Here is a 23,231-nt window from a genome sequence, read left to right on the forward strand (position 1 = left end):
AGCCTTGGGTCCTAGGCCCAGGTGATGGCCTCGCAAGTCACATCACCCCGGACAAGACTCTGAACTTCCATTTCCTCATCCATGCCACAGAGCTAACAATTCTCACCCTGCTCCTCACAGGAGACGGCAAGGTGTCTGGGTAAGCTGTGATGGGCTGCCCTAAAGCCAGGGAGGGAGACTGAGTGGCCCATCCACCTCCCCTCAAACACAAAGTGAGGGAGGGCACTAGGCTCCTCTGAGAAAGGAGGTTGCGGGGACTGTCCCCTTTCCTAGGAAAAGGCCTGAGAGAGTCTCCAAGCTGCTTATTTCCCATGGCCTCCTCTGTTGCATGGAGAAAGCTCTAGGCACCAAGCCTGGACCAAAGTCCTTGCTCCAAACCCCAGTAACGAGGGCTCTGATAAAGACATGAAGAGCACAGTGGGGAGAGGATGGTGTGACACGGGAACGTTTATTTTTTAGAACAGAAGAGTCAGCAGTTTTCCCTAATAAAGCCACAAACTGCCAGGGCCCAGAGGGGGAAGGTTGGATTCAGCCTTACTGACATAAACCCAATTTTCCCTACTTTGCTCTGTGGATGAATTGCCAACATGATATAATACTCCGGTGACCATTCCCCCAACCCCATCCCTCTCTGCCCTGGGAAAAATCAGTAGATGTCTGCTCTTGGGACAGCAAACCCAAGGAGAAGGAGATGAAGGAGGTAAAAGCATGGGACTGGGAGTTATGCCACCTGATGTCCATCCCAGTTCTGCCAGTGTTTTGCTGTGTGACCTGTTTTGTGCTCACACTGACCCTGAAGGGCAGGCAGTATTAACCCATTTTATAGATGGGAAACGGGCTCAAAGAGGCTGAGTACCAAGTTCACACAAGCTGAGGGACATACTTGGGATTCCAATCCAGGCTTGTCTGGGCCCAAAGTCCATGCCTTTGCCTCCAGGGCATCGTCCCTACACAACTACAGCAGGGACCTTGACAATCATTTATTGAGCATTTGCTACCTACCAGCCTTGGTTCTAAGCATTGTACATATTTATCTAACTCAATCCTAAGAACACTAGAATGCAGTACCATTATTTTCATTGTAGATGAAAAACTAAGGCTTGAGGGGCCTAAGGTAACTAACGGGGCCAAGACGACCCAGTGGGCTATAACAGAGCTGGGATTTGAGTACTGCAATGTGGCGCGTGTGTGTTTATATTTTTGGACCATTTCTGCTGTTTTGTACTATCTGTGCTCTGTTGACAGGGGCAGGGCAGCTGGAGGGTGGATTCTTCATCTGTGCAGCATCCAGGAAAATCTTTTATTCTAATTAGAAAGCCAGTCAATCGCAGGAGGTGGGGATGGGGGCACAAAAAGCTTAGGGCTAATAGCCTGCCAACCTCAGGTTTGATGAAGAACAAAACAATTAGAACAGGAAACACACACATCATCATCTACGTGTCGCCTGGCTGTATACTTGCTCAGTCCACGTTCTCTTCTGGCCTCTCAGCTGTCCTCCTCCTTGAGTTCCGGCTCAGGAGCCGCACAAAAGGCAGACACACATTCTGTCTGGCTTGGGGCCGGGGGACAGTGACGTCTTTAAAGGACATCAGAAACCTTGGAGGAAAATTCAGTCACTGCTCCTCTGATCTGGATTTTCATAACTCTCACCCCTGTCCTGCCTTCCCCGGCCAGAGCAGCAGAAGTTTGCGTCTGACCTCCCGACAGCGCAGAGGAAAGGGAGAAAAATGTGGAAACGAGTTTGTTCATTTGGGTGATGGAGTGCCCGCTCCCCTCGCCAGCACGCAGGGTTCAATAACGGCAGACAGGACTTCAAAAAATTGCAGCATAAATAGATGAGCCCTTTAAGGTAATAGAAATTCTGTCATCCAGGGGAGAAATATAGGCCCCGAGTCCCATGGGAGGGGACACCAGGCTCCTCTCCCCCGCCTCCTGTGCTCCCCATACCCATTATAGCCAGAGCTGAAAGGGAGCATCTGTGCTGAGCAATGACCAGAGGGCCCCTTATCTCCCAGCCACACGGGTTTCACACAGGGGGAGGTCTGGGAAATCCAGGCTCTGCAGCTCTGGCGACCTCACAGGCTGTTCGCTACAACAGCCAACATGGCAGCAATTAGTCCAAGAGCAGCAGAGGAGGCTTCATCAGGCTGGCCACCTAGGTGAGGCCTTAATTAAGGGAAGTTGGGGCAGCAGAGGCACGTGGAGTGGCCGAGAAGCTGGCCTTCTCCCCTCTGTGATGAGAAAGTCTGTTCTCGGTCCTGTGGCTGCCCATGCGAGCCCAGGAGCCCCCGCCAACCCTGCTCCTGCAGCCAGAAGGAAGTTTAAACTAACTCTTTTCCTCTTGCTTCCTTTTCTTTTTGTAGCCCCGAAGAGAGTATTCTGGACAGGACCAGTCAGTCTCTTCAGGTAGGGGACCCCTTGGGGTAAATAAAAACAATAGTAGTGGCAGTTTTGACCATAATGATGATAATAATAAGCTAACTCTTGCTGGAAGAGTATGAACCTGCTCAGTAATCCAGTGGGTTTTATTATTATTCCTCCTTCATATATGAGAAAACAGAAGTGCAGAGAGGTAAAATATCTTGCTCAAGGTCACACAGCTAGTAAGCAGCAAAGCTGGTATTTGAAGGGAGGGAATCTTGCTCCAGAGTTTCTGAGTAGCCACTATGAGGTAGGAGCTCACACCATTTGCCCCCCAAAAATCCCAGAGATGATGTTGGGGGACAGCTTTTCTGTCATTACCTATTTATCTGAAATGCAGAGAAGCCAGTGGGTCAGAGAAGCAGACCCTCACTCTGCCCTTCCCTGCCCCTGTCCCCCCTGGTGTTCGGACTGGGTGAGGACCCTAGGTTCCAAGAGAACAAGAGCAACCTCGGAGGAGAGCCTCGGGGTGGCTGTCCAAGGTGCTGAAACAGTGCCTCCTACATTTTAATGACTGGTTCCCACAACACTGTTCCTGTTGCGTAGAGAGGAAGTGGGTCATTCCCACTTTATGGATAAGAAATAGAAGTCCTGAAAGTTAGCTCGAACCAGAGCGAGGAACCTGGTTTCTCACCTTCTAGATCAGGGCTTTTTTGCCCCACCCAGCAGCCCTAACGTACTTCAGCAAAGCAGGCCTCAAGGGATTCCACTGTTGTTGCCAAGCTAGCATGTAAAACACCAACACTTCATTCCTATCTCCAGCCCTAGGTCCATTTCCCCAAATATTGACAGGTGTGTCCACCCCACAATGCCTCCTGAGACTACTCAGGGTGACTCACAGGTGCTTGGGTGGACCTGCTTGGACCTACAGATGTGCATATTCATGATTCTGCTTGCTCCAACAGGAACCCCTGGGTGTAGCTCATCTTGACACTCTCCTTGACGGGAAGGGCACTGGGCTTGAAGAAGCACTGTTTCCCTACTATTCTCGCAGTGCACCAATAATAACTACCATTTTACTGGGTGCTTACTGTGTTCCAGAAACTGAATGACAAATTTTCCATATGAAACTTCTCAGTCTCATGGCAAAGTCTTCTCTTAGCAAATGAGGAGATTCAGGCTTAGGCAGGATAAATGACTTGCCAGTAGGCAGAGTGGGGATTGGAGGGCAAGGATCTGAAATCAGATTTGTATGGTTCCAGGGTGACCTATCAATCAAAGTCTGTCATCTAACATATGAGAGTTCAGTTGGTTTGTGATCCTGGGCAAAGTCACTTGTCCTGTTTGAACTTCAGCTCCTCATTTTCAAATTGAGGAACGTGAAAGTGCACCTCCACCAGGCTCTTGTGAGGAATAGAGATGAAGCACACACCAAGGACTCGGTAAGTGTTTGCTACTAGTGTGAAGATGATTATTGCTGAGCACAAACTCTTTGAAGGCTGCATGGATGTCTGGTTAGCCTTTGCATACCCCCAGATGTCCCCCAAGTCCTTGGTAGAGTAAATATCTAGTGCTCTGGAGGAAGAAGAAAGAGTGTAAGGGCCACCACACACAAATTGCCAGGTGCTGGCTCCTGCCTCCTACTCTCATGGCCTCTGCAGGATTGGGAGACTGCGTGGCTGGAGAAGGCACATCACTGGACTCCCAGGGGTGGTTCTGCACTACCTTATTAGTGGTCCTAAGATCTATGTTGAGCCTGAGGCCACTCGCAGCCCTCAGAGACTCTGCTTTCCTAAAGCTATCCTGACATCCTCCCTAAAGAGCCCTTGGCAGGGAGGGCTCTGGGGGGAAGGGCCAGCTGAGGATGTGGCCTCACATCCATTACCATGTTGGTTACTCACATCCACTAGCAGGCAGGACTGATGTGACTCCCATCTTACAGATGAGGAAACTGAGGCCCAGCAAAATGAGGCAACAAGTCCAAGGTTAGTGAGCCTAGGATCCAGGTCTCCAAACAAACACTCAGAAAAGGGCTCTTTTAATTAGTCTCTAATTAATTGCTCATCCTAAAAATCTTTCATGGAAAAGGGCATCTGCATAAATTTATAGACTAACTAGCAAATAAAGGCATTGCTAATTATTACTGACTGCGGGGCATTCTGGGGAGGGTCTCAGCCAAGTCAGCTCTGCTGATTGCCTCAATCCCTGACCCTGACCAGAGCTAGCTAATTGCAGGAAGTTGCATTCATTCAGAAGCTAGGGTAAAGGCAACAGTAATGAGTTCCCCCTTGGAGTCTGGTGCATGCAGGAATGAGTCACGCTGGATGAGAACAATTGACTGTTCTGTAATCACCTCCAGCAGCTCCTGCTCAACACCCAACAGGGCCCCAGAAGAGCCTTTCCAGGTATAATGAGGCTGGGCAGGAGGAGATGGATGAGAATTCACAGGGTCTCACCAGGGCAGTTTGGCTTACAATCTGTCTTAGCCTTGAGCCCCAGGCAGGTGGGACTCCACAAAGAGATGATTCCTGCAAGTGCCAAGTCTCCCAAAGTTCAAGGGCAGGAAGTCATTTGCATCTCAGATGGGAGGAAGAGAAGCAGGGGGCTGGCCTCCAAACTGCTGGAACCCTGGCCTGGGAGCAGTGAGCACACAGACCCTGGCCTCCCTAACCCTGGATGGATGCTAATTCTTCTTTCTGTTGAGAAACAGTGACCAGGCTGGCAGTGGTGGTGAAAAAGGGGACTCTTGGCAGACCCATATATGATGTATATGACCTCAATGAGCCCCCTCTCCCTTGGCGAACACACACACACACACACACACACACACACACACACACACACACACCCCTCCTTGCTCCTACTTTCCTTTATTTTCCCCATAAGGGTGTGTTTCCTGACATGGTCTGTGGAGTCCACATAGTGGACCATCTTAGAAATCAATGGGTTCATTTCTCCCTGCACACTTATCATTTACAGATGACAAAGAATAGGGGCCCTGAGAGAGAAAGCCACCTGCTCGAAGCCATAGCAGCCAAACTGGGACTAGGGTCATAATGCCCTACTAACTGTCTGGTGGGGCCAGTTCACTTCTGCTTCTCTCTCCTGATCACTTGGCTGCGTGAGATTTTTAATCCCAAAGGACTATTCTCTCCTACCCAAGCCCCAAACCTAGGGCACTCCATTTTTCTGTGGATGTTATGGCCAAAGCTCACACCAATAAAGGTAAATTAGAAAGAAGATCAGCAGGAGGAACAGACTTCTTTTTCCTTCGAAGATGCTACTGGGATTCATTTTCACCCAATTTTATCAATCCTTGTGTGGAGGAAGAAGTTTTGTTCTATATACCAGGGCAACCTACCCGCAAAAGACACCAGGCAAACCCACATTCCCACATCGTGAGTAGGGCTTCCTTGTAGATCAGTGGATCTCCACCTTGGCAGCACACTGGCCTCAACTAGATAAAAAATACCAGTATCTTGGGGGCTATGTGGGGGGCAGGCATCAGTGTTTATAAAGCTCCACAGGTGATTCCAGTGGCAGACCAAGTTGAGCACCACCCCTTCTTATTCAAAGTGAGGCCACCAACCAGCAGCACCTACATCACCTGGAGCTTGTCAGAAATGCAGAACCTCAGGTCTCACCCCCACCTACCAGGTCAGAATCTGCAATGTCCTGGGGCCCACCGCTGATTCATATGTTCACCAGAGTCTGAGAAGCACTGGCACTTTATATAGTCATCTCTATACCTGGTAGCAATTTTGCAAGGCAGGAGTTTCATTCCAGAGGTCAGGAAACGGATCCTGAGAGAGGTGAACTCAATACAGTTGGTGAAAGGACAGCCAGGACGTGACCCCAGTCTGGTTCCAAAGACCATACTTTTTACCGCACAAACCACTTCCTACAGCACAATACAATATATGGCCATGGGGGACTCCTGGGTGCTTGGGCCCTCAGACCCCCTGGGCACACCGCACCCACCTTCGAACAGGAGCCCACTTCCAGTGTCAAGTTCCCCAATCTCATAAAAACCAGCATAATTCATGAGAAAGTACAAATAGTAAACACGTGGGGGAAAGGTTCACTCTCCCTAGTAATCAGAGAAATGCAAATTAGAGCAACATCGAGGAGCCATTTTCTACGGATATAATTAGCAAAAAAAAAAAAAAAAAAAAGCAAGCAAGAAAAGGATGTTAGCAAAGTTGTTTTGAAATAGGTACATTCATACATGGCTGGTGGCGGTATAGATTTATACAACCCTTGAGGAAAGTAATATGGCAACATCCATCAAGAGCCATAAATATATTATGCCCACTGACCCTGGGAATTCACCCTAAGGAAATAATTCAATAGGAGACGAAAAGCTGTTTGTAGGAAGATGCTTATTGCAACATTTGCTGTGAACACTGGAAACAACTCAATATTCAGCAGTAAGGGGATGGCTGTAAACTGGGGGTACATCGGCTCCTGCAGTGGTATGCAGATATTTAAAATGATAATTAAGAAGCCCAAGCAGCAAATGTGGGAGAAATCAAGTAGAATGCAAAACTGTCTGTGTGTACTGTGGTTATTATGATGTAAAAACACGGTGTGCTTCAGATTTAGACAGGGAGGAGCAGGTGCAAAGACAACTGATGTTTCAGGCGAGGGGACAATGGGAAGAGCCTCTTCTTCTAGTACATCTACAATGACCCACACCAGCAGAGCTGGCCCTTCGAGAACAGTCTGGGGGCTCTGTGGTCAGGAGCTGTGTCTCTGAGCGGGGCACAGAGGCACTCCCATTCTTCATCCCTGGGCAGAGGGCCACATTGCCCGATTCTACTCAGAGGTGGGAGGAGCTGGTCCCTTCTCTCCTGAGTGGGGTGAAGAGCATGAGGCCATGGGAGACCCTTCCCATCTTACCATGAAGCCTGGGGCACAAGTGCAGCTGCCCGTGATGCTGTGGCAGTCAGCGCCGTTCTGACAGGTGCAAGGCAGCTGGCAACCATTGCCGTAGTAGCCAGCAGGGCAGGACTCGTTGCAGTGGTGGCCAGACCAGCCTGGCTGGCAGGTGCACGCTCCAGTTACCGGGTGGCAGCTGAGCAGATGAGAAAAGAATGAGAGAACAGTCTGGCCAGGGAGGCAGCCTCGTCCTAAATTCTGCCCACCCCAAGTCTGGTCTGCCAGGGTAGCAGGATCAAAGGGCCTCTCAGGTTAAACTGCTTACTGACTTGTTTGTCAGAAGGTTCCAAGGTCACATGGTCTTAATGGCCCCAAGAAACTGAGGCTCATGGTAACCATATAATTTGCCTCAAGTCACATAGCAAGGAAGCAGCAAAATCAGGATTATAACACAGGTCTTCTGACTCCCCAAAAGTGCTCTTTATAATACAAATACATAGAGTCTAAAGGAGGCAGCCTTCTTCAGTCACTTCCCAAGGACTACGAGCTGCAGAGCCTCCCTTGCCCTGTACCCAAGGCGGACGCCTGCTGTAAGGGCAGGCACAAGATGGTTGCAGTGGGACCCAGTGGTTCTGCATATTGTAGATACTCTGTAGATATTTGTTAAGTTAAAATGAGACCTCAGGGCAGATGTGGCCTCCCACCTCTGGCAAGGTCTACATTGGAAAGGATACTTTCCATCTGGGCTTTGCTAGGGCTCTTTAAGGGTGAGTATGATAATGTCTACCTCCTATCTGCCTAGGCCAGGGGCAGGGGCTGCTCGGCATGACCTTTAGAGAATAGGGCAACCTCTGGCTAGCAGAGGTCTGATCCAACAGTCAATATCCATTCATGATCAGAGGGGATGCTGGTAGGGTGACTGTGTGCTTCTCAGAACTTTTGAGGGGAGTGTAAATGCCTAGTGGCCCCAGCTACTGTGTCTGAAAACCATCGTTATATTTGCACAGAGCCCACACTTTCCCTGGGCTGATCCCAGTTAGAGCAGGGCAGGGGTATTAAGGTCAGCACATTCCCGGGAGATCTGAGACTCCTCTGATGGGCCATTTGGCTTGAAGAGTCCCAGTTTTGCCAATCTTCCTTAGAATGTGATAGAGCCTAAGACTTTCCACCAAGCCTTCCTTCCTTTCTTCTTCACATGGGTGAGACCTACACTGCAGTCTGATGCTTTCCTAGCCTCCCCAGTCTCCTCTCCATTTTCCCTCATAGCTGCTTCCCTAGTAAATCTCTTGCACGTGGGGAGAACCCAGACTAACACTCCAAGAAGATGCTGGATGGTAGAGACCAGCCGGCCTTGCTAGCCAGATTCCCTGTGTCACTTGTCCCCTGGCTCAGGAGTCCAGCTCAAGGGATATGATCAAAAGCAGCATGCTCTGGGCTGGCAGGGGTGCCTGGGTACGACTCTTGGTTCCACTAAATTCCACAAGGACATGGGCTTTGTCTCCTTGGGTCACTGGTGGATGCCCAGTGCCTGGCTTGTATTCACCGCCCAATTAAGTATCTGGGAGTGAAGAGTACTTTCACTAGAGTAATTATTTTCTATGTCTATTGACTTGTTTATCATCTGTCTCCCCCACCAGGTGGCAGCTCCAGGGGGGAAGTCACCTTTCACTGTATTGTACCCCAGGGCCCCGCAGAGTCCCTGGCACGTTGGAGATGCTCAATACATATTTGGCAAATGAATTAATGAACACACTAATTGTGTGAAGCCCAGCCAAGCTATTTCTCTTCCGGGAGCTCGGGTTTCCTCACGGAAAATGAGGGATGGACAAGAGCAGACAGTCCTGGAATAGTAAATGCAAGTAGCTAATAATCATTTTGGAAAATGTTTAGTCTCATTAATTAGCAAGTCAAAATAACAACTGGGTATCACTTTTTCTCTACCAAAATAGTAAAGTTTTTTTTTTTTTTAAAGAAAAGGGACAATACTCAATGCTGGTAAAGGGTTCTGGAAAACTATTTGGGGTTACGTATGTATCAAGAGTCCTAAAAATACTCAGACCCTTTAGTCTTATAATTCCATTTCTAATATTCTATCCTAGGGAAATAATCACAGTTGTGGAGAAAGATTTATGCATAGAGATGTTCCCTAAAGCATTATTTATAACAGTGGAGAAATGGAAGCAATTTAAATAATAATGTGACCAGGCTATTAAAGCATCAGGCATTTCACATATTTCTAATCTTCAGATAAGCCTGTGAGTTAGGCATTAGAGCCTCTATTTTACAGACGGCACGTGGAGGTTATGGGACTTGCCCAAGGTTGCACGGCTAAGTCAGTTGCAGCAGGGATTCAAACCCAGGTGTGTCTGACCATGTTCCGTCTACTGCCCCATGCTGCCTTTGACAACAAAGTGCTCATTAAATGGATTATGACAATTCGTATGAAGGGATGTTGGAGAAATAGTCCATATTTTCCACACTCATTAGTAATATAAAGTGAAGTGAAATAAGCAAATGATATAGAAAATCATGATCTAAAATACGGAAAAAAAAGATATTTATATCTCTATGGATATCTATACATGTACACATGGATGAGGAATGAGCAAATCACAACAAGATGGTTTGGGGGCTCATCTCTGGATTGAGAAATTATGAGTGATTTGAAGATTTTTCTTTAAATTTCTAGGTATTGAACTTTCCCAAACTGAGCATCTGTTATATTTATAAACAGATGCAAAGCAATAAAAATTGTAAACATGTAGGAAAGGAGAATCATGTCAGAGGATGAGGGTTTGAAGACTTCTTTACCTTCATGGCTCCAGACAAACTCCTCCCTGAGTCCTGGACCATGAGGCAAGAAACAGTAGGTTGCATGGGTGCTATGGGGCTGGGGTGGGGGTCCCATGTGGTGGCCCTGACCTTCTGCTAGACAGACGTGGGGCACATTGCTCTGTCTCAACACTGAGCGAGCTCCTTCTAGGTTCCCACCTTCCAGGGGCCTCCCCTGGGGTTGGGACCGGCTCAGCGACAGTCCTGGAGACTGACACTCTTGAGTCCAGCATAGGACCTGGCAGCGGGGGCCGAGGCTGTCAACCTTGCTGGGCCCCAGGGGTGTGTCTGCCCTTTCCGTGGCTAGATTCTCCGGCTGCAGGCCTAGCTCTGGTGGGACCACCGCCCTGTGGGAAGCAAACCAGGTGCATGCCAGCCAGCGAACACGGACTCCTAGGAACTCCTGCGCTGCCCGCTTGCTGTCTCAGCTGCCAGGGCTTTGGCTGCTCAGGGGCGAGCTCGCTGCCAAATTTACTTTTCACTCTGAGAACCAGAAAGCTCAAAACTGATTCTGAAATCACTTCTTTCTCCCTCTTTTCATGTCCCTAAAATTCTATGTAAAAACAACAACAACAACAAAAAACAACCAAGATGTCTAGTTTTCTTAATTCGATGGCTTATCATTTATTATAAAGCCTCTGAAATCCCTTTGAAGAGAAGGTGAGGAACTACTGCTGGCTGAGTGGTTTGTGACACAGAACTGGGCGCCTTCGTCACGTCTGATCTCTGCTGGGCACCCCCTCCCCCCACTGGGCCAGAGCCATCCCCTGTGATCACACGGTGGGGAAGTGATGGCTGGTTAGGCTCAGGCGGATGTCCCCAACACTGGTGTTTTCAGGCTGGCTTGGTTTGCTCTGCTCTTTTTTTTTTTTTTTTTTTCCTCTTCCTTGCCTTTCTGCCGTGTTCCCCCACATATAGATTAATCACAAGGTAATAGAAGCCAAAAGCTGACCAATACGGGAATCTTTTCAGATTTTCTGCCTTTTTATTTATTTATTTTGGGGGCCTGCTCTGAGATTTCTATCAATGCTGCGTCTGTTGGCTAAATAAAATCTTTCAAAGGCAATGCACGATGATGGCTGCTGGAATTCGTCTATGACAATCCAATTGCGGAGGGGACCCAGCAGAGGCCTGACGCACAGTCACTCTCTTTCTCAAGGTGATCCCTATGTGAAGGAGGATCATTTCTTTGTGTGAGCTACAAAGCATTTATAAAGACAACGAACTGATGGGGGAAATCTCACCAGCCACTTCGTCCTTCCCCGGGCACGTGCATTCAAGCTCTTTGAAGCAGCCTCTCCGGAGGGGCACCAGGCAGAGAGGCTGGGCCAGATGAGTAGGGTTTTCTTTGGTTGGGGGGTGAGAGTACTGTGTCTCCCTGGGAAAGATGCTCAATGCCTCGCAAGCCGTCCTGGTGGGGCTCTGTCATAAGCTCTCTTGGAAGCCAGGGGGTATATGGGGCTAGGCTTCTGGGGATCCCACACTCTATCTCTTGGGGAGTTGGGTGGAAACTTCACTTGCAAAGACCACAAGAGAACTTCTGCCCCCACTGGGCTGATGATAGGTGAAGGACAGGTTGGGGCATTGAGGCACAGAGAGGACAAGGAGCCATATCGGGACATTTGCTCAGACACAGAGGTAGTTCTGAGGCCAGGACTTAGGGGTCTAAGACCCCACCCAGGACAGCTTAACTGCCTAGAGTTTGGGGGTCAGAGGGTCCTCCCTTTGCTTTTCTTGGATCCCAAGAGAAGGTTCTGTGATGGGACAAAGGCTCATGAAAGGGAGGAGTGACCTGTGTCCACACAGAAGAAAAGAGGTGTTCTCTGTGACCACGAGAACAAAACCAAGAGCAGCATGAGAGTCAGAACAGAGGCTCTGACCACGGGCAATGCTGCCTCTCCCCTCCCCACCCAGGAAACCGTTTTGCCTGTCAGAACTCGGGGGCAGGTTGCAGCCACTGGCATCTAGTGGGTAGAGGCCAGGGATGCTGCTAAACACCCTACGATGCACACGACGGTCCCCACATCAAAGAATTATCCAGCCCCAAATGTCAATAAGGCCGGTTGAGAACCTCTGAGTTAGATCGAATGAAAGCGCTGTGAGTGTTGTGGGTTTAGTTATTGGGCCAGCGTGCCAATTACTTAAAAAAAATAAAAAAATAAAAATAAATGAGGCAGACATGAGCTCAGGGGCAGAACCACCTTGAGGACTGGGCTGTTTCAGAGGAGTTGAGGGAATCTCCTTCCTGAAGTCCTGCTCTGTGCCAGGCACCGTGCTGTGCTGGGCCTGCAGAGGGGCCCAGCCAGGCCACTGCTGCCCTCAAGGAGCCTGGCCTGGGACCCAGCCCCGCATCACGCAGACACCGAGGAGCCCAGCCTGGACCCCCCAGTTCTAAGAACCGCTACTGCCTCCCAGTCCCTGAAACAGGACACGTGTTAAAGACAGTAAAGCAAACAATCATCAATATTGGATGGGCTGAGATTAGCGATGGAGAAGAGGGAGTCCTTCCAGATTAATAATGCATCGAGGACTCCTTCAGAGGAAGAATAAATTATGCAGGGCACGGCTGCTCAGGCGCAGGAGGGAAACAATAGCTCTTTAATTCAGGGGCTGACTGGGTCCCTATGGCAGGGGTTCTCCCGCGGTGGCCTCGCTTCCCGTCCCTAGACAGTCCTCCCTTGGCCAGAGCAGCGGTGGGGGGTCCTGGTGCTGTTCTCCACTTGGGCAACAGGCTGAGGCAGCTGCCCAGCCCTTGACCAGTCATATGGAACCCCATCTTTAGAGCCTTAGAGCTCTTACTGTGTCCTCCAGACCTAGCCCAGATGCCACCTCCTCCAAGAAGACTTCCCTGACCAGCATAGCAATCTCCTGTGGTGCTTTCTACACACAGCCCTGGTCACAGTGACGTGAGCACACATTGGGACCCAGCGGGGCCAGCCACACACAGCTCACCGATTCTAAGATGCACTTTCCCCCCCATTGCACATCTCGGATATTGGGTGTGTTGTACAATCAATGGTACGTCATGGTTCGGTTGCTAGCATTTTCCTTTCTTAGTAATACATAACAGAGCTGTGCCTCACTATTGATAGTGTCTTGTATTTGCAGAAATGTGGTAGAAGGGACTCGGGGTGTGTGAGCGCTCTGGCCTGAGTTCCTGAGGGCTCGACTGGAGCTGAGGGACTCTATTTCCCCCTCGTGGTCCGGCCCTGCCGGCACTCAGTGTTTGCTGAATGGCTGCCTGAGCCAACGAGTGCTGGGGGCATGGACAGGCCTGCTCTGCTACTGGCTCGAGCCCCTCTCAACAGCCTCCTTCCCAGCCTCCCGCCTGGCAGGGGGCACCACCCCAGCTGCCCAGCCCCCGGGACTGAGGACCAAGGACAGCCTCCACCTGAGCCATAACACCACTGAGATGCCTCTGCTGGCAGTGACCAGACCAGAGGCTCTTGGGTGATTTGTGGAGAATCAGAAGCTGGAAGTGAAGAGGGGGCTGAGGCCAAGTCCTGGCTGTCCCAGCAACGGGTTTGCAAAGAGGAGGCATCTCCGGCCTGCAAATAGCAGCAACACCCCCTGCTCAGAGTTGCCAGTCCTCCCCTAAGCTGCCCTGCAGGTCCGAGGGGTGAAGGGAGGCTTCACCCTTCACCACCCGGATGACAGGCAGCCACATACAGGGCTACGGACGCCTTATCTGGAGCTGACAGTCGCATTTGTTTTCAGAGGGTGGTGCCAGCTGGTGCATGAGGCAGGAGTGAAGAGATGTGAAGAGGTGTCGGGGGCTATGGGGGTGCTGCTCTGGTTCCTCTGCTTCCCAGACTCAGGCTCCTCGAGAAGCAGCGCTTGGGGCCGGCTTCAGCTGAGGTGTCCTCAAGCCCGAAAGGGCACAGGACAGGCTGCGAAAGCCCTCTCCGGGCCCCGGGAGAGCCCCACTGATCTCTGAGGTCCCTTCTAGTACTGGCCCTCTGTGGCCCAAGCCCCTGCTTCTGCCCTCTGGGCCTCAAGGGATTAGGGAATGTCTTAGATGTGGAAGTATGTGGAAGGGAAATTTCTCAAGGACAGTGGCCTCTGAGTCTGTGGCATGTGAGCCCAGCTGTCCCTGCACCCCAGGACTCTGTGACTCCATCCCACCCTATGGTCCTGAGGGTCACCAAACTCCCTCTTTGCTCCTTTGTGAGGGGGGTCTCAGGTTGGCCCATTTTCAAAGCCGGCAGCTGGGTGTGGTAGACCGAGGCAGGTGACTTGGGTCCCAGTCCCGGCTGTCTGTCCAGCTCTGTCCTTCCCTTGTTTTCATCAAAGTGGTTAGAAGCAACGGTGACTGCTGTGGTCCTCTTTCACCGTCCTGCCTGGGTGACCAGGTGGAGGCGAGGGTCTGTGCCCTGAGAAGCGCCCTCTCCACCAGAGCCCACCCACCCAGCTGTCCCCAGGCTCACCTGAGCCCAGATCCTACCTGATGGTGTTGTCGGCCTCACAAGGGCAGGGCAAGGTGCAGCCCGAGCCGTGCAGTCCCTCGGGGCACAGCCGCTCCTGGCAGCGTGGGCCTTTGTAGCCAGGCTCACACTCGCAGGCGCCGGTGGCGGGCGAGCACTGGCCTCCGTTGTGGCAATCACAGCGCTGTGAGCACTGGAAGCCAAAAGTCCCGAAGGGGCATTCCTCTTGGCACCTGCAGGACAACAGACCAGGCTTGAGGCTGTGCCCCCTGCCTCCCCTTCCAGACCCACCCAGCATGCACCCCCTGCCTCCAGGCCTGGGCCTGGTATACTGCACTCAATCCCAGCCTCCCCGGCTCCCTTCTTGTCCTCCAGGGAGCACCTGTGAGGTCGCTGCTTCGTCCCTGGTCCCTTCAGTCCCCAGGCACTGAGTTTGTACTCCCGTATTTCATTGATTCTAAGCCTTAAGTGTGGTTTCTGTGTCACTTTTTGATTGCAGTAAAAGATACATAACATAAAATTTACCGTTTTGACCATGTTTAAGTGGCATTAAGTACATTCACATTTTGGGCGACCGTCACCACCATCTCCAGAACCTTCACATCTTCCCAGGCTGAAATATCCACACCCATTACACAATAAACCTTGTGTTTTTAAAACATGCTTTAGCGTCTCTGCCATCAGTTCAGTCTTCCAGCTGATGGCATGTCATAGCTTAATTATCAGTGTTTTCACTCTTAGTGGCAGGTAACGCCGATGCGTCTTACCATCGGTGGCACCTTAGGTTTGATGAAATGTGGTCCTTTCATTTCTACTCACTGTTTCTGTTTCTTATCTTTTAGGCAGATACCCAGTCTCCCTTGGTCAGACTGGAAACGTGTCTCTACCACCAGTGTAGACCTTCCCTGAGTACAAGAGGCACCCTCCTTCACCAGATGGGATAATCTCCAACAAAAGTGACTATTTCCTTTTACTTGGATGGAGGCGGGGGAAGCGTGCTCAAGGCAAAGGCTGGGCCTTGCCCATCTGCTGGTGAGGCCCCCCCCAAGGAGGACTACAGAGCCCCTTTCGTGTCTTGCCTTTTGTGTCAACTAGCTTGCTGCTCCTTGGAGGTTCCAGCATAACCGTGATGACTCCACTCATTGCCTCACAGCCACTAGTCGTGGATCCTCTGTGGAGGAGTAGGGCCCCCACTGCTGACTGCCTGACATCTCTCACCCCAGACCAGGGCTATTCCCCAGGGGTGTGGAGTCATTGTCACTGCAGCTGGATCCTGACAGGGTCAGGGGTACACCTGGGGGCATACAGGGTAACAGCGGTGGGTGACTCCTGCATCCCAGAGACAAGGGAAATGACCCGAGTCCCAGCACTGCTTCAGGGGTGCTGGAAGGACAGTTCTGACATCTGCTTTCTCATCATAAAATGGGAATCATAATAACTAAAGCTCACTAGGTTGTTTGAGGATTAAACGAGATAATGGGTGTAAACATTTGGAAAGGTGTCCCACGCACGGTGAGGGCTCAGTAAGAATGATGGTTATGATTAATACTCTTGTTAATACTGTTTTCTGAAGTTCTCATAGCAGAGCCCATCTGACTTTCCGCCTCAGACGGGGCATGGGAAGGCCCAAAGGGAAGAATTCCAAAATGTCAACCACGGAGTGGGCTTACAGAATTCTAAACTGTTCTAATTGTCATCTAGACAACTGTTTTCAGGGATTCTTATGCCTTCCACAATAAGGGTAGTGGTGTGGGGGGGAATAAAAAAACACCCCCCCAAACAGCCCTAATTTCTTTATTAAATCTTGGACAGTCATGAGTAGGAACCAGTGTTGGGACTAGGACAAGGAGAGCCATGTCTGGGGCCCCTTGGGTGCTGCTCACCAGGGGGCACGGCCAGGCCCTAGTGATACTGTTGGGCTGGGCGGCAAGTGCCTGAGGCCTAGTGGCCAGGGTGTTGGATGCGAGTCTTGGCAACTCTGCATGGGGCACCTCTGTCTCTCTTCTCTTTGTCACCTTGTGCCCATGATGACAGGGAGAGGAGGAGAGTGACTGGGGTCTAGGCCTCAGGGCTTCCCCAAGGAAGATGCCACCCATTCTCCCCTTAGAGTCACTGTGGCAAAAGGAGGGATGTGGAAGAAAGGATGAGGGCAGCAACTGGGGGCAGCAGTTGGAGAGAAGCTTCCAGCTAAGCAGGCCCTAACACCAGCCCCAGGCCCCTAAAGCAGTGGATATGCCCATCTCCCCCAATGTGGAGTTGAGGGGGCTGGGGTGCAGACAGGTGAGGTGTGTGCCAAGCTCCTACAGCCTGCAAGTGGCTGACATGACCCCAGATTGCTCCCCTGCAGATGTTGCTGCATTTTAGCCAGGCTGAGGTCCCTTTTAGTAAGAAAACATAAAAGGGAAGAAGATAGAAGAAGGAAGAAGTTGTCTAGAGAAGAAACAGAGGGTAGAAGACAGGAAGGAGGAGGGGGGGAGGAGGAGGATGGAGGAGAGAAAGAGGGAAACTGAGGCAGGACAGTTGGACGTCAAGCACCGAACAGCTGGAAAGCCACTATCTGAATTGCTAGCTCCTTTTCAGCTTCAGAATGGATTTTCCCAGAAGTCACTCAGTCTGGTTCTCTTCAGATGTCTCAGGCACCAGGGCAAGAAACCCAAGCCAGGAGGCTCTCTTGACAGCTCCTCCCTCCCCCTGGAACATTCCTGCTCCCTGCCACCCAGCAGAACTGGGCAGAGCGAGCCCTGGCCGGTGAGCTCCTCCTGAAGGGCACTACCCCACCCTGCTATATTTATGAAGTGACTGACTCCACAGCCCCAGAAAAAGAATCTGGAAATGAAATATTGACAAGCTAATCCATTTACATAATCAGCCTCTCTTTTTTTTTTTCCTACTCACAATTTAAACAACTTATTTATTTAGAGATCAAGCAATGACTGCTAATGAATTTTCCACAAAGCATGCTAATAACGGGGCCTGTGGAACAGAAGGGTAATCACAGCAGGAATTAGTTTTCTACTTAAACATCCTTCCTTTGCAACATATCAATCTAATGTGTCTGATATTGCCATTAACACCCAGATCCATTGCTCAATTAAATTACAAAATGAGCTGCAAAGCCCTCGTTACGTTTCATGTTTAATTTGCACTGGATTTTGCCTATCTGGGGAGGCCCGCATTATTACATCCACTCAACTTTAATATGCTTGCAATGATTTGGGGAGGGTTAATGCAGTTGTCACCTACAAAATTAATGGAGGCAATTTTCTAAAATATTAAACACTAGGCGGCCCGTTGAGGTGGGAAACCCAAATGCTACCTGGCCCTCCCACTGAACCCTCTCTAGTTGATGGGTGAAGCTTGCTCAGAGGGCCCCAAGGATTTGGGATTTCTCTCTGCCCCAGGATCATGGGTGGGCCCCAACAAGAAGAGGGATTAGGATTACTTTTCTGTTGGGTACATTTTGGCAGTGAAAACCGAGAGAGTCTGTGACATAAGGCCTACTGGTGCTGAGTCCATCCAGCTGGAAGTCTGGGCCTGCACCTTTCCAGCAACAAGTGAGCTTGATTATCTCTCATGTGTAAGTGGACTGAAACAAAGGGTCCTGTTCTGGTTCTGGGGTCTTTTGCCTCCTGACCCTACTTGCTCATCCTGAGCATTGCCTTATTAGGGGAGAGGATGGGGATAGAAAGCTGGGCTCAGTGCTTCAGCCCTCCCCACCCCCCTGCTAACCTACCCCAGAGACCCCATCTCTGACAGAAGTCAGGGAGGATCTCTGGATGCCATACCCCATGTTCTAAGGCTGGGAAGCCCATGGAGATGCACTCTAGCTCACAAAGACATCAGACCTGGCTCAAAAGACTTCAGGCTAGAGGCCAACAAACTTAGGCAAAAAAAAAAAAAAAAAAAGGAAAATTGCTTTTCTGACCATCATCAAAAATTTGGGGCTGACTCCAGTGACAGTTGGAGGAGCCCAATTATGTTGTCACAGCCAGGAGGATCAATTAGTTGACTCAGCCTAAATCCCTGCTTGCTGATGTTACCTGGGCAGGGGAAGCAGAGGGATGGCGAAAAAATGTTCCTTTTGCTTCACTTTGTCTGGGCAGAGTAACAAAACCCAGGGCCAGAGATGAAACATGGATCCCACAGAAGCAGAGAAGGGGTGTGAGAGCCTCCACCCTACCGCTCCTCTCTCTGCTAGAAGACACATATGTAGTTGAGGCGTGGCCTGGGTCCTGTGGGCAAATGTCCTCTTCCAGCTCCAAATTCACTCATCTTCCACAGCACCTACCCTATCATCACAGCATCTTCCTGCAATGGCAAATGTGCACGTACAGTAATTCCTCAGTTACGTGTTTTGTGGGTTATCTGCTCTGCAAGGCTGGTCTGATTCCAGGACATGGGTGCCCTTGTTCAGCTGTCAGGCCACTCGCCCTCGAGGAGGCAAACTGATGCCAATATCCTTTTGGTATAAACCAAATTCGGAATAAAAATGGAGTTCTAGAAGAAATCATGCAAAACATGTGAACTAGTTTACACTCCCAGCTTCTTTGGATTATTGGTGCCACTGCCTCCCTCCAGTGAGGCAGAAAGCAGAAAGGGTTGGAGGTGTTCACATTCCTCTCCTGGTAAGTCAGAGCAAGTCTAGGGCTTGGGTCACTAAGCAGGGGGAGGTGTGTGTGTGTGTGTAGTAGACCAAGGGCCAGGAAGGATGAGCTGATGAATCTTCCAGGCAGGAGGACTCTGAATACTCTCCGAGAAAGTAGGAAAGCTCACAGAGGAATGCTGTGGGGTGCTGAACCTCAGCCACTCTCTGCAAGGCTGCTGGGAAAATGAGCAACACAAAGAGCAAGGACAGTAGTTGACAATTCTCTTACCTGTCCCCCATGTATCCAGCTGTGCAGTGACACTGTCCAGTCACATGATCACATTGCCCTCCATGGTGGCAAGGACAGTCCTGGCTGCAGTTCTGGCCGAATGTCCCTGGTGGGCAAGGCTGGGCACACACTGCTCCCTGAAGCAGATGAGGGAAGACATAGGGGTAGGGCAATCCTGATGCCACTCTCTCCTAGAAGAGGCACAGCTAGTACAACCCCAGGGACCACCCCATTTCCTCAGTAGGACTTTCTCCTCAATTATAGAAGCATAAGAAGCTGGACATTGTGGTTCTAAAGTCCCACTTGAGAGATAGGGAGACTGAGGCCAATTGGCTCATCCAATTATTCAGCACACATTTATGAAGTGCCTACCGTATACCAGGCACTGTGTTAGACATTAGGGATACAAAAATATGAGGGAGGCTCAATTAGCGACCTCCCAGTTTACTGGGGAGAGAGGCAAGAAAAGCAGATAACTAAAGTACAATATGCTAAGTGCTCTCACACTGGCATACGGTAAAGTGCTGAGGAAAAAAAAGAGACTGATTCTACATGATGGTCTGGAAACACACACTTCTTTCCCAAACCCTGTTAACATAAGAGCAAAGGGGGAAAGGTATGAGCCTACAAAGGCAAAAAGAATGGGAGCAGAGGTCATGCAGGACATGAGATGTCACATGCTGGAAGATAGTAACCTCAGAAAAGCTCAGGAATCAGAGATACCGGAGACTCTGAGGGTCAAAGTGCAGGTATGCTGAAAGTTTATAAAAGAGAGAACAAGACCCCAGACCTCTGCCCCCACTTCAAAGAGCCAGGTGACTTCCCCAGTCGGGCAGAAGCCTGGCAGTTGACTTTTGAAGAGGTTGGCCCATGTAGGCTTGGTCATAGGTATACCAAGCTACAGCTGAAGGGGTGCCATGAGAAATGAGGAGCCCATGCAACTCCACCTGCTCAGCAACTAGACTGCTGATTACAACTCTATTCCCACGGGCAGAATTTTGGAGGATTCTTTCCTGGGGGCACCAATAAACTCAAAGGGAAAGACCTATCGATAGCGATATTTAAGGGTCCTATCGGTCACAACAAGCCTGGCAACACCCTCTACCCATAGGCTTCCAACCAGCTTTCCTGAGGCTTGCTGTAAAGCATGAACAGGTGGTGAAGGGTCACCAGATATTTCAAATGAGGCTCTAACATGACAGATGAAGACCTAAGCAGGCAGACAAATACACAAAAGGAACACAGAGGTAATGGGAGCTATGCAGGGAGTAAAGAAAACATTTAAGAAGAGAATTATAAAAAAAAAAAAAAAAAAAGAAGAGAATTATAAACTTCTATTATCATTAAAATGGATATCTGTAGGTAGTTATATGAAATCATTTAATCTATGGGAGTGGGGTGCTATAAAACGGGATAGCCTGAGAAAAGCAAAGAGTTTTTGAAATCTAAAAATAAGATGGCAGGAATTTAAAAAATTGCAATAGAAGAGTTGGAAGATGAAGAAATCTCCCACAGAGAAGAATAAGAAAGAAGGAGGAGGGGGAGGCACTAAGGAAGGAAATTGTGAGCAAAATATAATAAAACTAGATGATCAGTCCAGGAGGTCTGATAGCTGATTAAGAGAGAATTGCAGACAGTGGCACAGAAAAAGTGGAGGTGTCTAAATTAAATGGGAAAAATAATACAAGAAGAATTTCCCAGAATGGAGGGATGGAAAGCACTGATCTCTGAATTGAAAAGGTCTATGAAAGTGAAAAACACCCACATTAAGGCATGTCACTATAAAATTTATACTTCGATGGATAAATTCTCCTCAAAGCTTTTAGAAACTTACATTCAAAAGAACAGGAACTAGGGGATCCCTGGGTGGCTCAGCAGTTTAGTGTCTGCCTTCGGCCCAGGGTGTGATCCTGGAGTCCCGGGATTGAGTCCCACATCGGGCTCCCTGTATGGAGCCTGCTTCTCCCTCTGCCTGTGTCTCTGCCTCTCTTCTATGTCTCTCATGAATAAATACATAAATCTTAAAAAAACAAAAACAAAAGAACAGGAACCAAAAGGTACCTGATTTCTTAACTAGAAGCCAGAAGATAATGGAGCAATGCCTTAGAAATTCGGAGGAAAATAATTTGCAACCTAGAATTCTATATCCAGCTAAACTAACATGTAAATAGGGATTCAACAAAGGCATTTTCACATTCAAATAGCCTCAAAAAATTAACTTTCCATGAACTTTCTCAGGAAGCTATTGGAGGATTCTTTTTTTTTCATCCAACGGAATTATTCAAGAAAAAAGAAAGAAATGGGGACACCAAATGAGCAGAGAAGTGAAGGGAATTTCAGGATGCCAGTGAAAGGAAGTCCAAAATGACACGGGGTTAGCAGGAACTGAAGCACACAAAGCTCCAGTGTGGGAGTGCGGCCTCAGAAAAAAAACAGAAATGAAAAGCAAATTGAGAGATTGCTGATGTGTCTGACCTTATTGACAGGTTTCAAGTTCTGCCAGAGAGTTTTAGGGATAAATTAGTGATAATACAGAAGTGAGCACATTAATATAACCATTGATTTTGAATTCATTATGTCTTGATATTATGAAATCATTAATGTCATCAAAATGATTCAACCAACACTTAAAGTCCCACTTGAGAGGGTGGGGGAAGGATTGCATGTGTCTGTATCTGATTTGAATATTCATCTGTGGTAGGAAGCCAACAGATTCAACAAATGTCTATAATGGAAAAGTCGGGAAATGGCAGTGAAGTATGTGATGCAGAAATATGGAGGGAAATGCCAGAAGAATCACCCACAGGATGTGAACATACCTGCCTTCCTGGATGAGTAAGAGGACTATTTTCCCCTTCCTCCAATACTAGCCTTGTGAGAGTAGATAACTTTAAATATTATATCTATGAATCTTAGGTCTTTACTAAACAGACCTCTGAACCAGCTGCCCTTCCAGCCTCTCCCATACTAGAGATAGTCATTTCTCTTACAGAGAATGAGGATTCTCATGCAATTAATTAATCAATTAGTTCAACATCCAGTTATTACACACCAATAATTGCCAACCCGGAGGAAGCAGTTTGCTTAGGAAAATGCTGCCAGACCCAAGTCATTTTTCAATATCATCCAGTTTACTGTAATGAATTAAGTGGGAGGCCTTTTAGCTCAGACTTCTCTTCCCTGCTTGTCAGAAGGTGAGGGGCTGAGATGGGGCAGGGGGAGAGGGCTTGCAGGGGCAGAGGCAGCGGCTGAGAACAGCAAGATGAGTGTGTGTGTGTGAGGAGAGGGGCAGGGAAGAGCCACAGAAGGGGGTGGGAGGGGTCCCCCACAGAGGCCTGCCTTCCTCACTGCACTGCACAAGCTTCTGAGACATGATGAGGGCTCCCTGAGGAGGCCAGTAGGGAAGCTTGGTGCACAGAGTACTTCCTTCCAACATTTCCCAAGGAAATCAGGCATCCTGGAGACTTTTTGGACAGGTGGGCAAGCACCTTAAGAAGCCTCTGCTGGACATTCCCCAACCGCAGGTACCCCAGGTGCCTTGAATCCCTCCTCAGGCTGGAGCTCCTGGAGCCTGAAGTAGTTCCATACCTTGGAAGGGACAGCTGCCCAGTGTGGTTGATGGGACACTGGACTCAAAGTGAGCACTGGGGCTCAAGTCTCAGCGCTGCCTCCTCCCAGATGGCTGAGCTATGACAAGTCCTGCGATTGTTCTGAGCCTCAGTTTCCCCACCTATAAAACGGGAGTCAAAACTCCCAGTCTCCAAGGTGGTTGTGGAGGTCAAGTGAGGTTGGAGATGTGAAGGAACCTAGTACAGTATCCTAAGGAGAAGGCCCTTAACCAATATTAATTCCACCCAAG

General features: G+C 49.4%; 1 protein-coding gene across 10 annotated transcripts in view; it reads right to left on the reverse strand.

Moving 5' to 3' along the window:
• MEGF11 (multiple EGF like domains 11) overlaps positions 1-23,231 on the reverse strand; it is a 346,779-nt gene that overhangs the window by 48,579 nt on the left and 274,969 nt on the right. For all 10 annotated transcript variants that reach the window (XR_011997433.1, XR_011997432.1, XM_072738858.1 and 7 more), the window contains exons 8-10: positions 19,373-19,509; positions 14,519-14,731; positions 7,264-7,438 (exon numbers count right to left, since the gene is read on the reverse strand). Coding sequence is in view for 8 of the 10 variants with exons in the window: in XM_072738858.1 (XP_072594959.1) it covers positions 7,264-7,438; positions 14,519-14,731; positions 19,373-19,509 (525 nt within the window). In the remaining 2 variants the exon portion in view is untranslated. The remainder of the gene's footprint in view (positions 1-7,263; positions 7,439-14,518; positions 14,732-19,372; positions 19,510-23,231) is intronic.

The sequence above is a fragment of the Vulpes vulpes genome, chromosome 15, assembly GCF_048418805.1.
Source record: "Vulpes vulpes isolate BD-2025 chromosome 15, VulVul3, whole genome shotgun sequence".
Taxonomy (NCBI): domain Eukaryota; kingdom Metazoa; phylum Chordata; class Mammalia; order Carnivora; family Canidae; genus Vulpes; species Vulpes vulpes.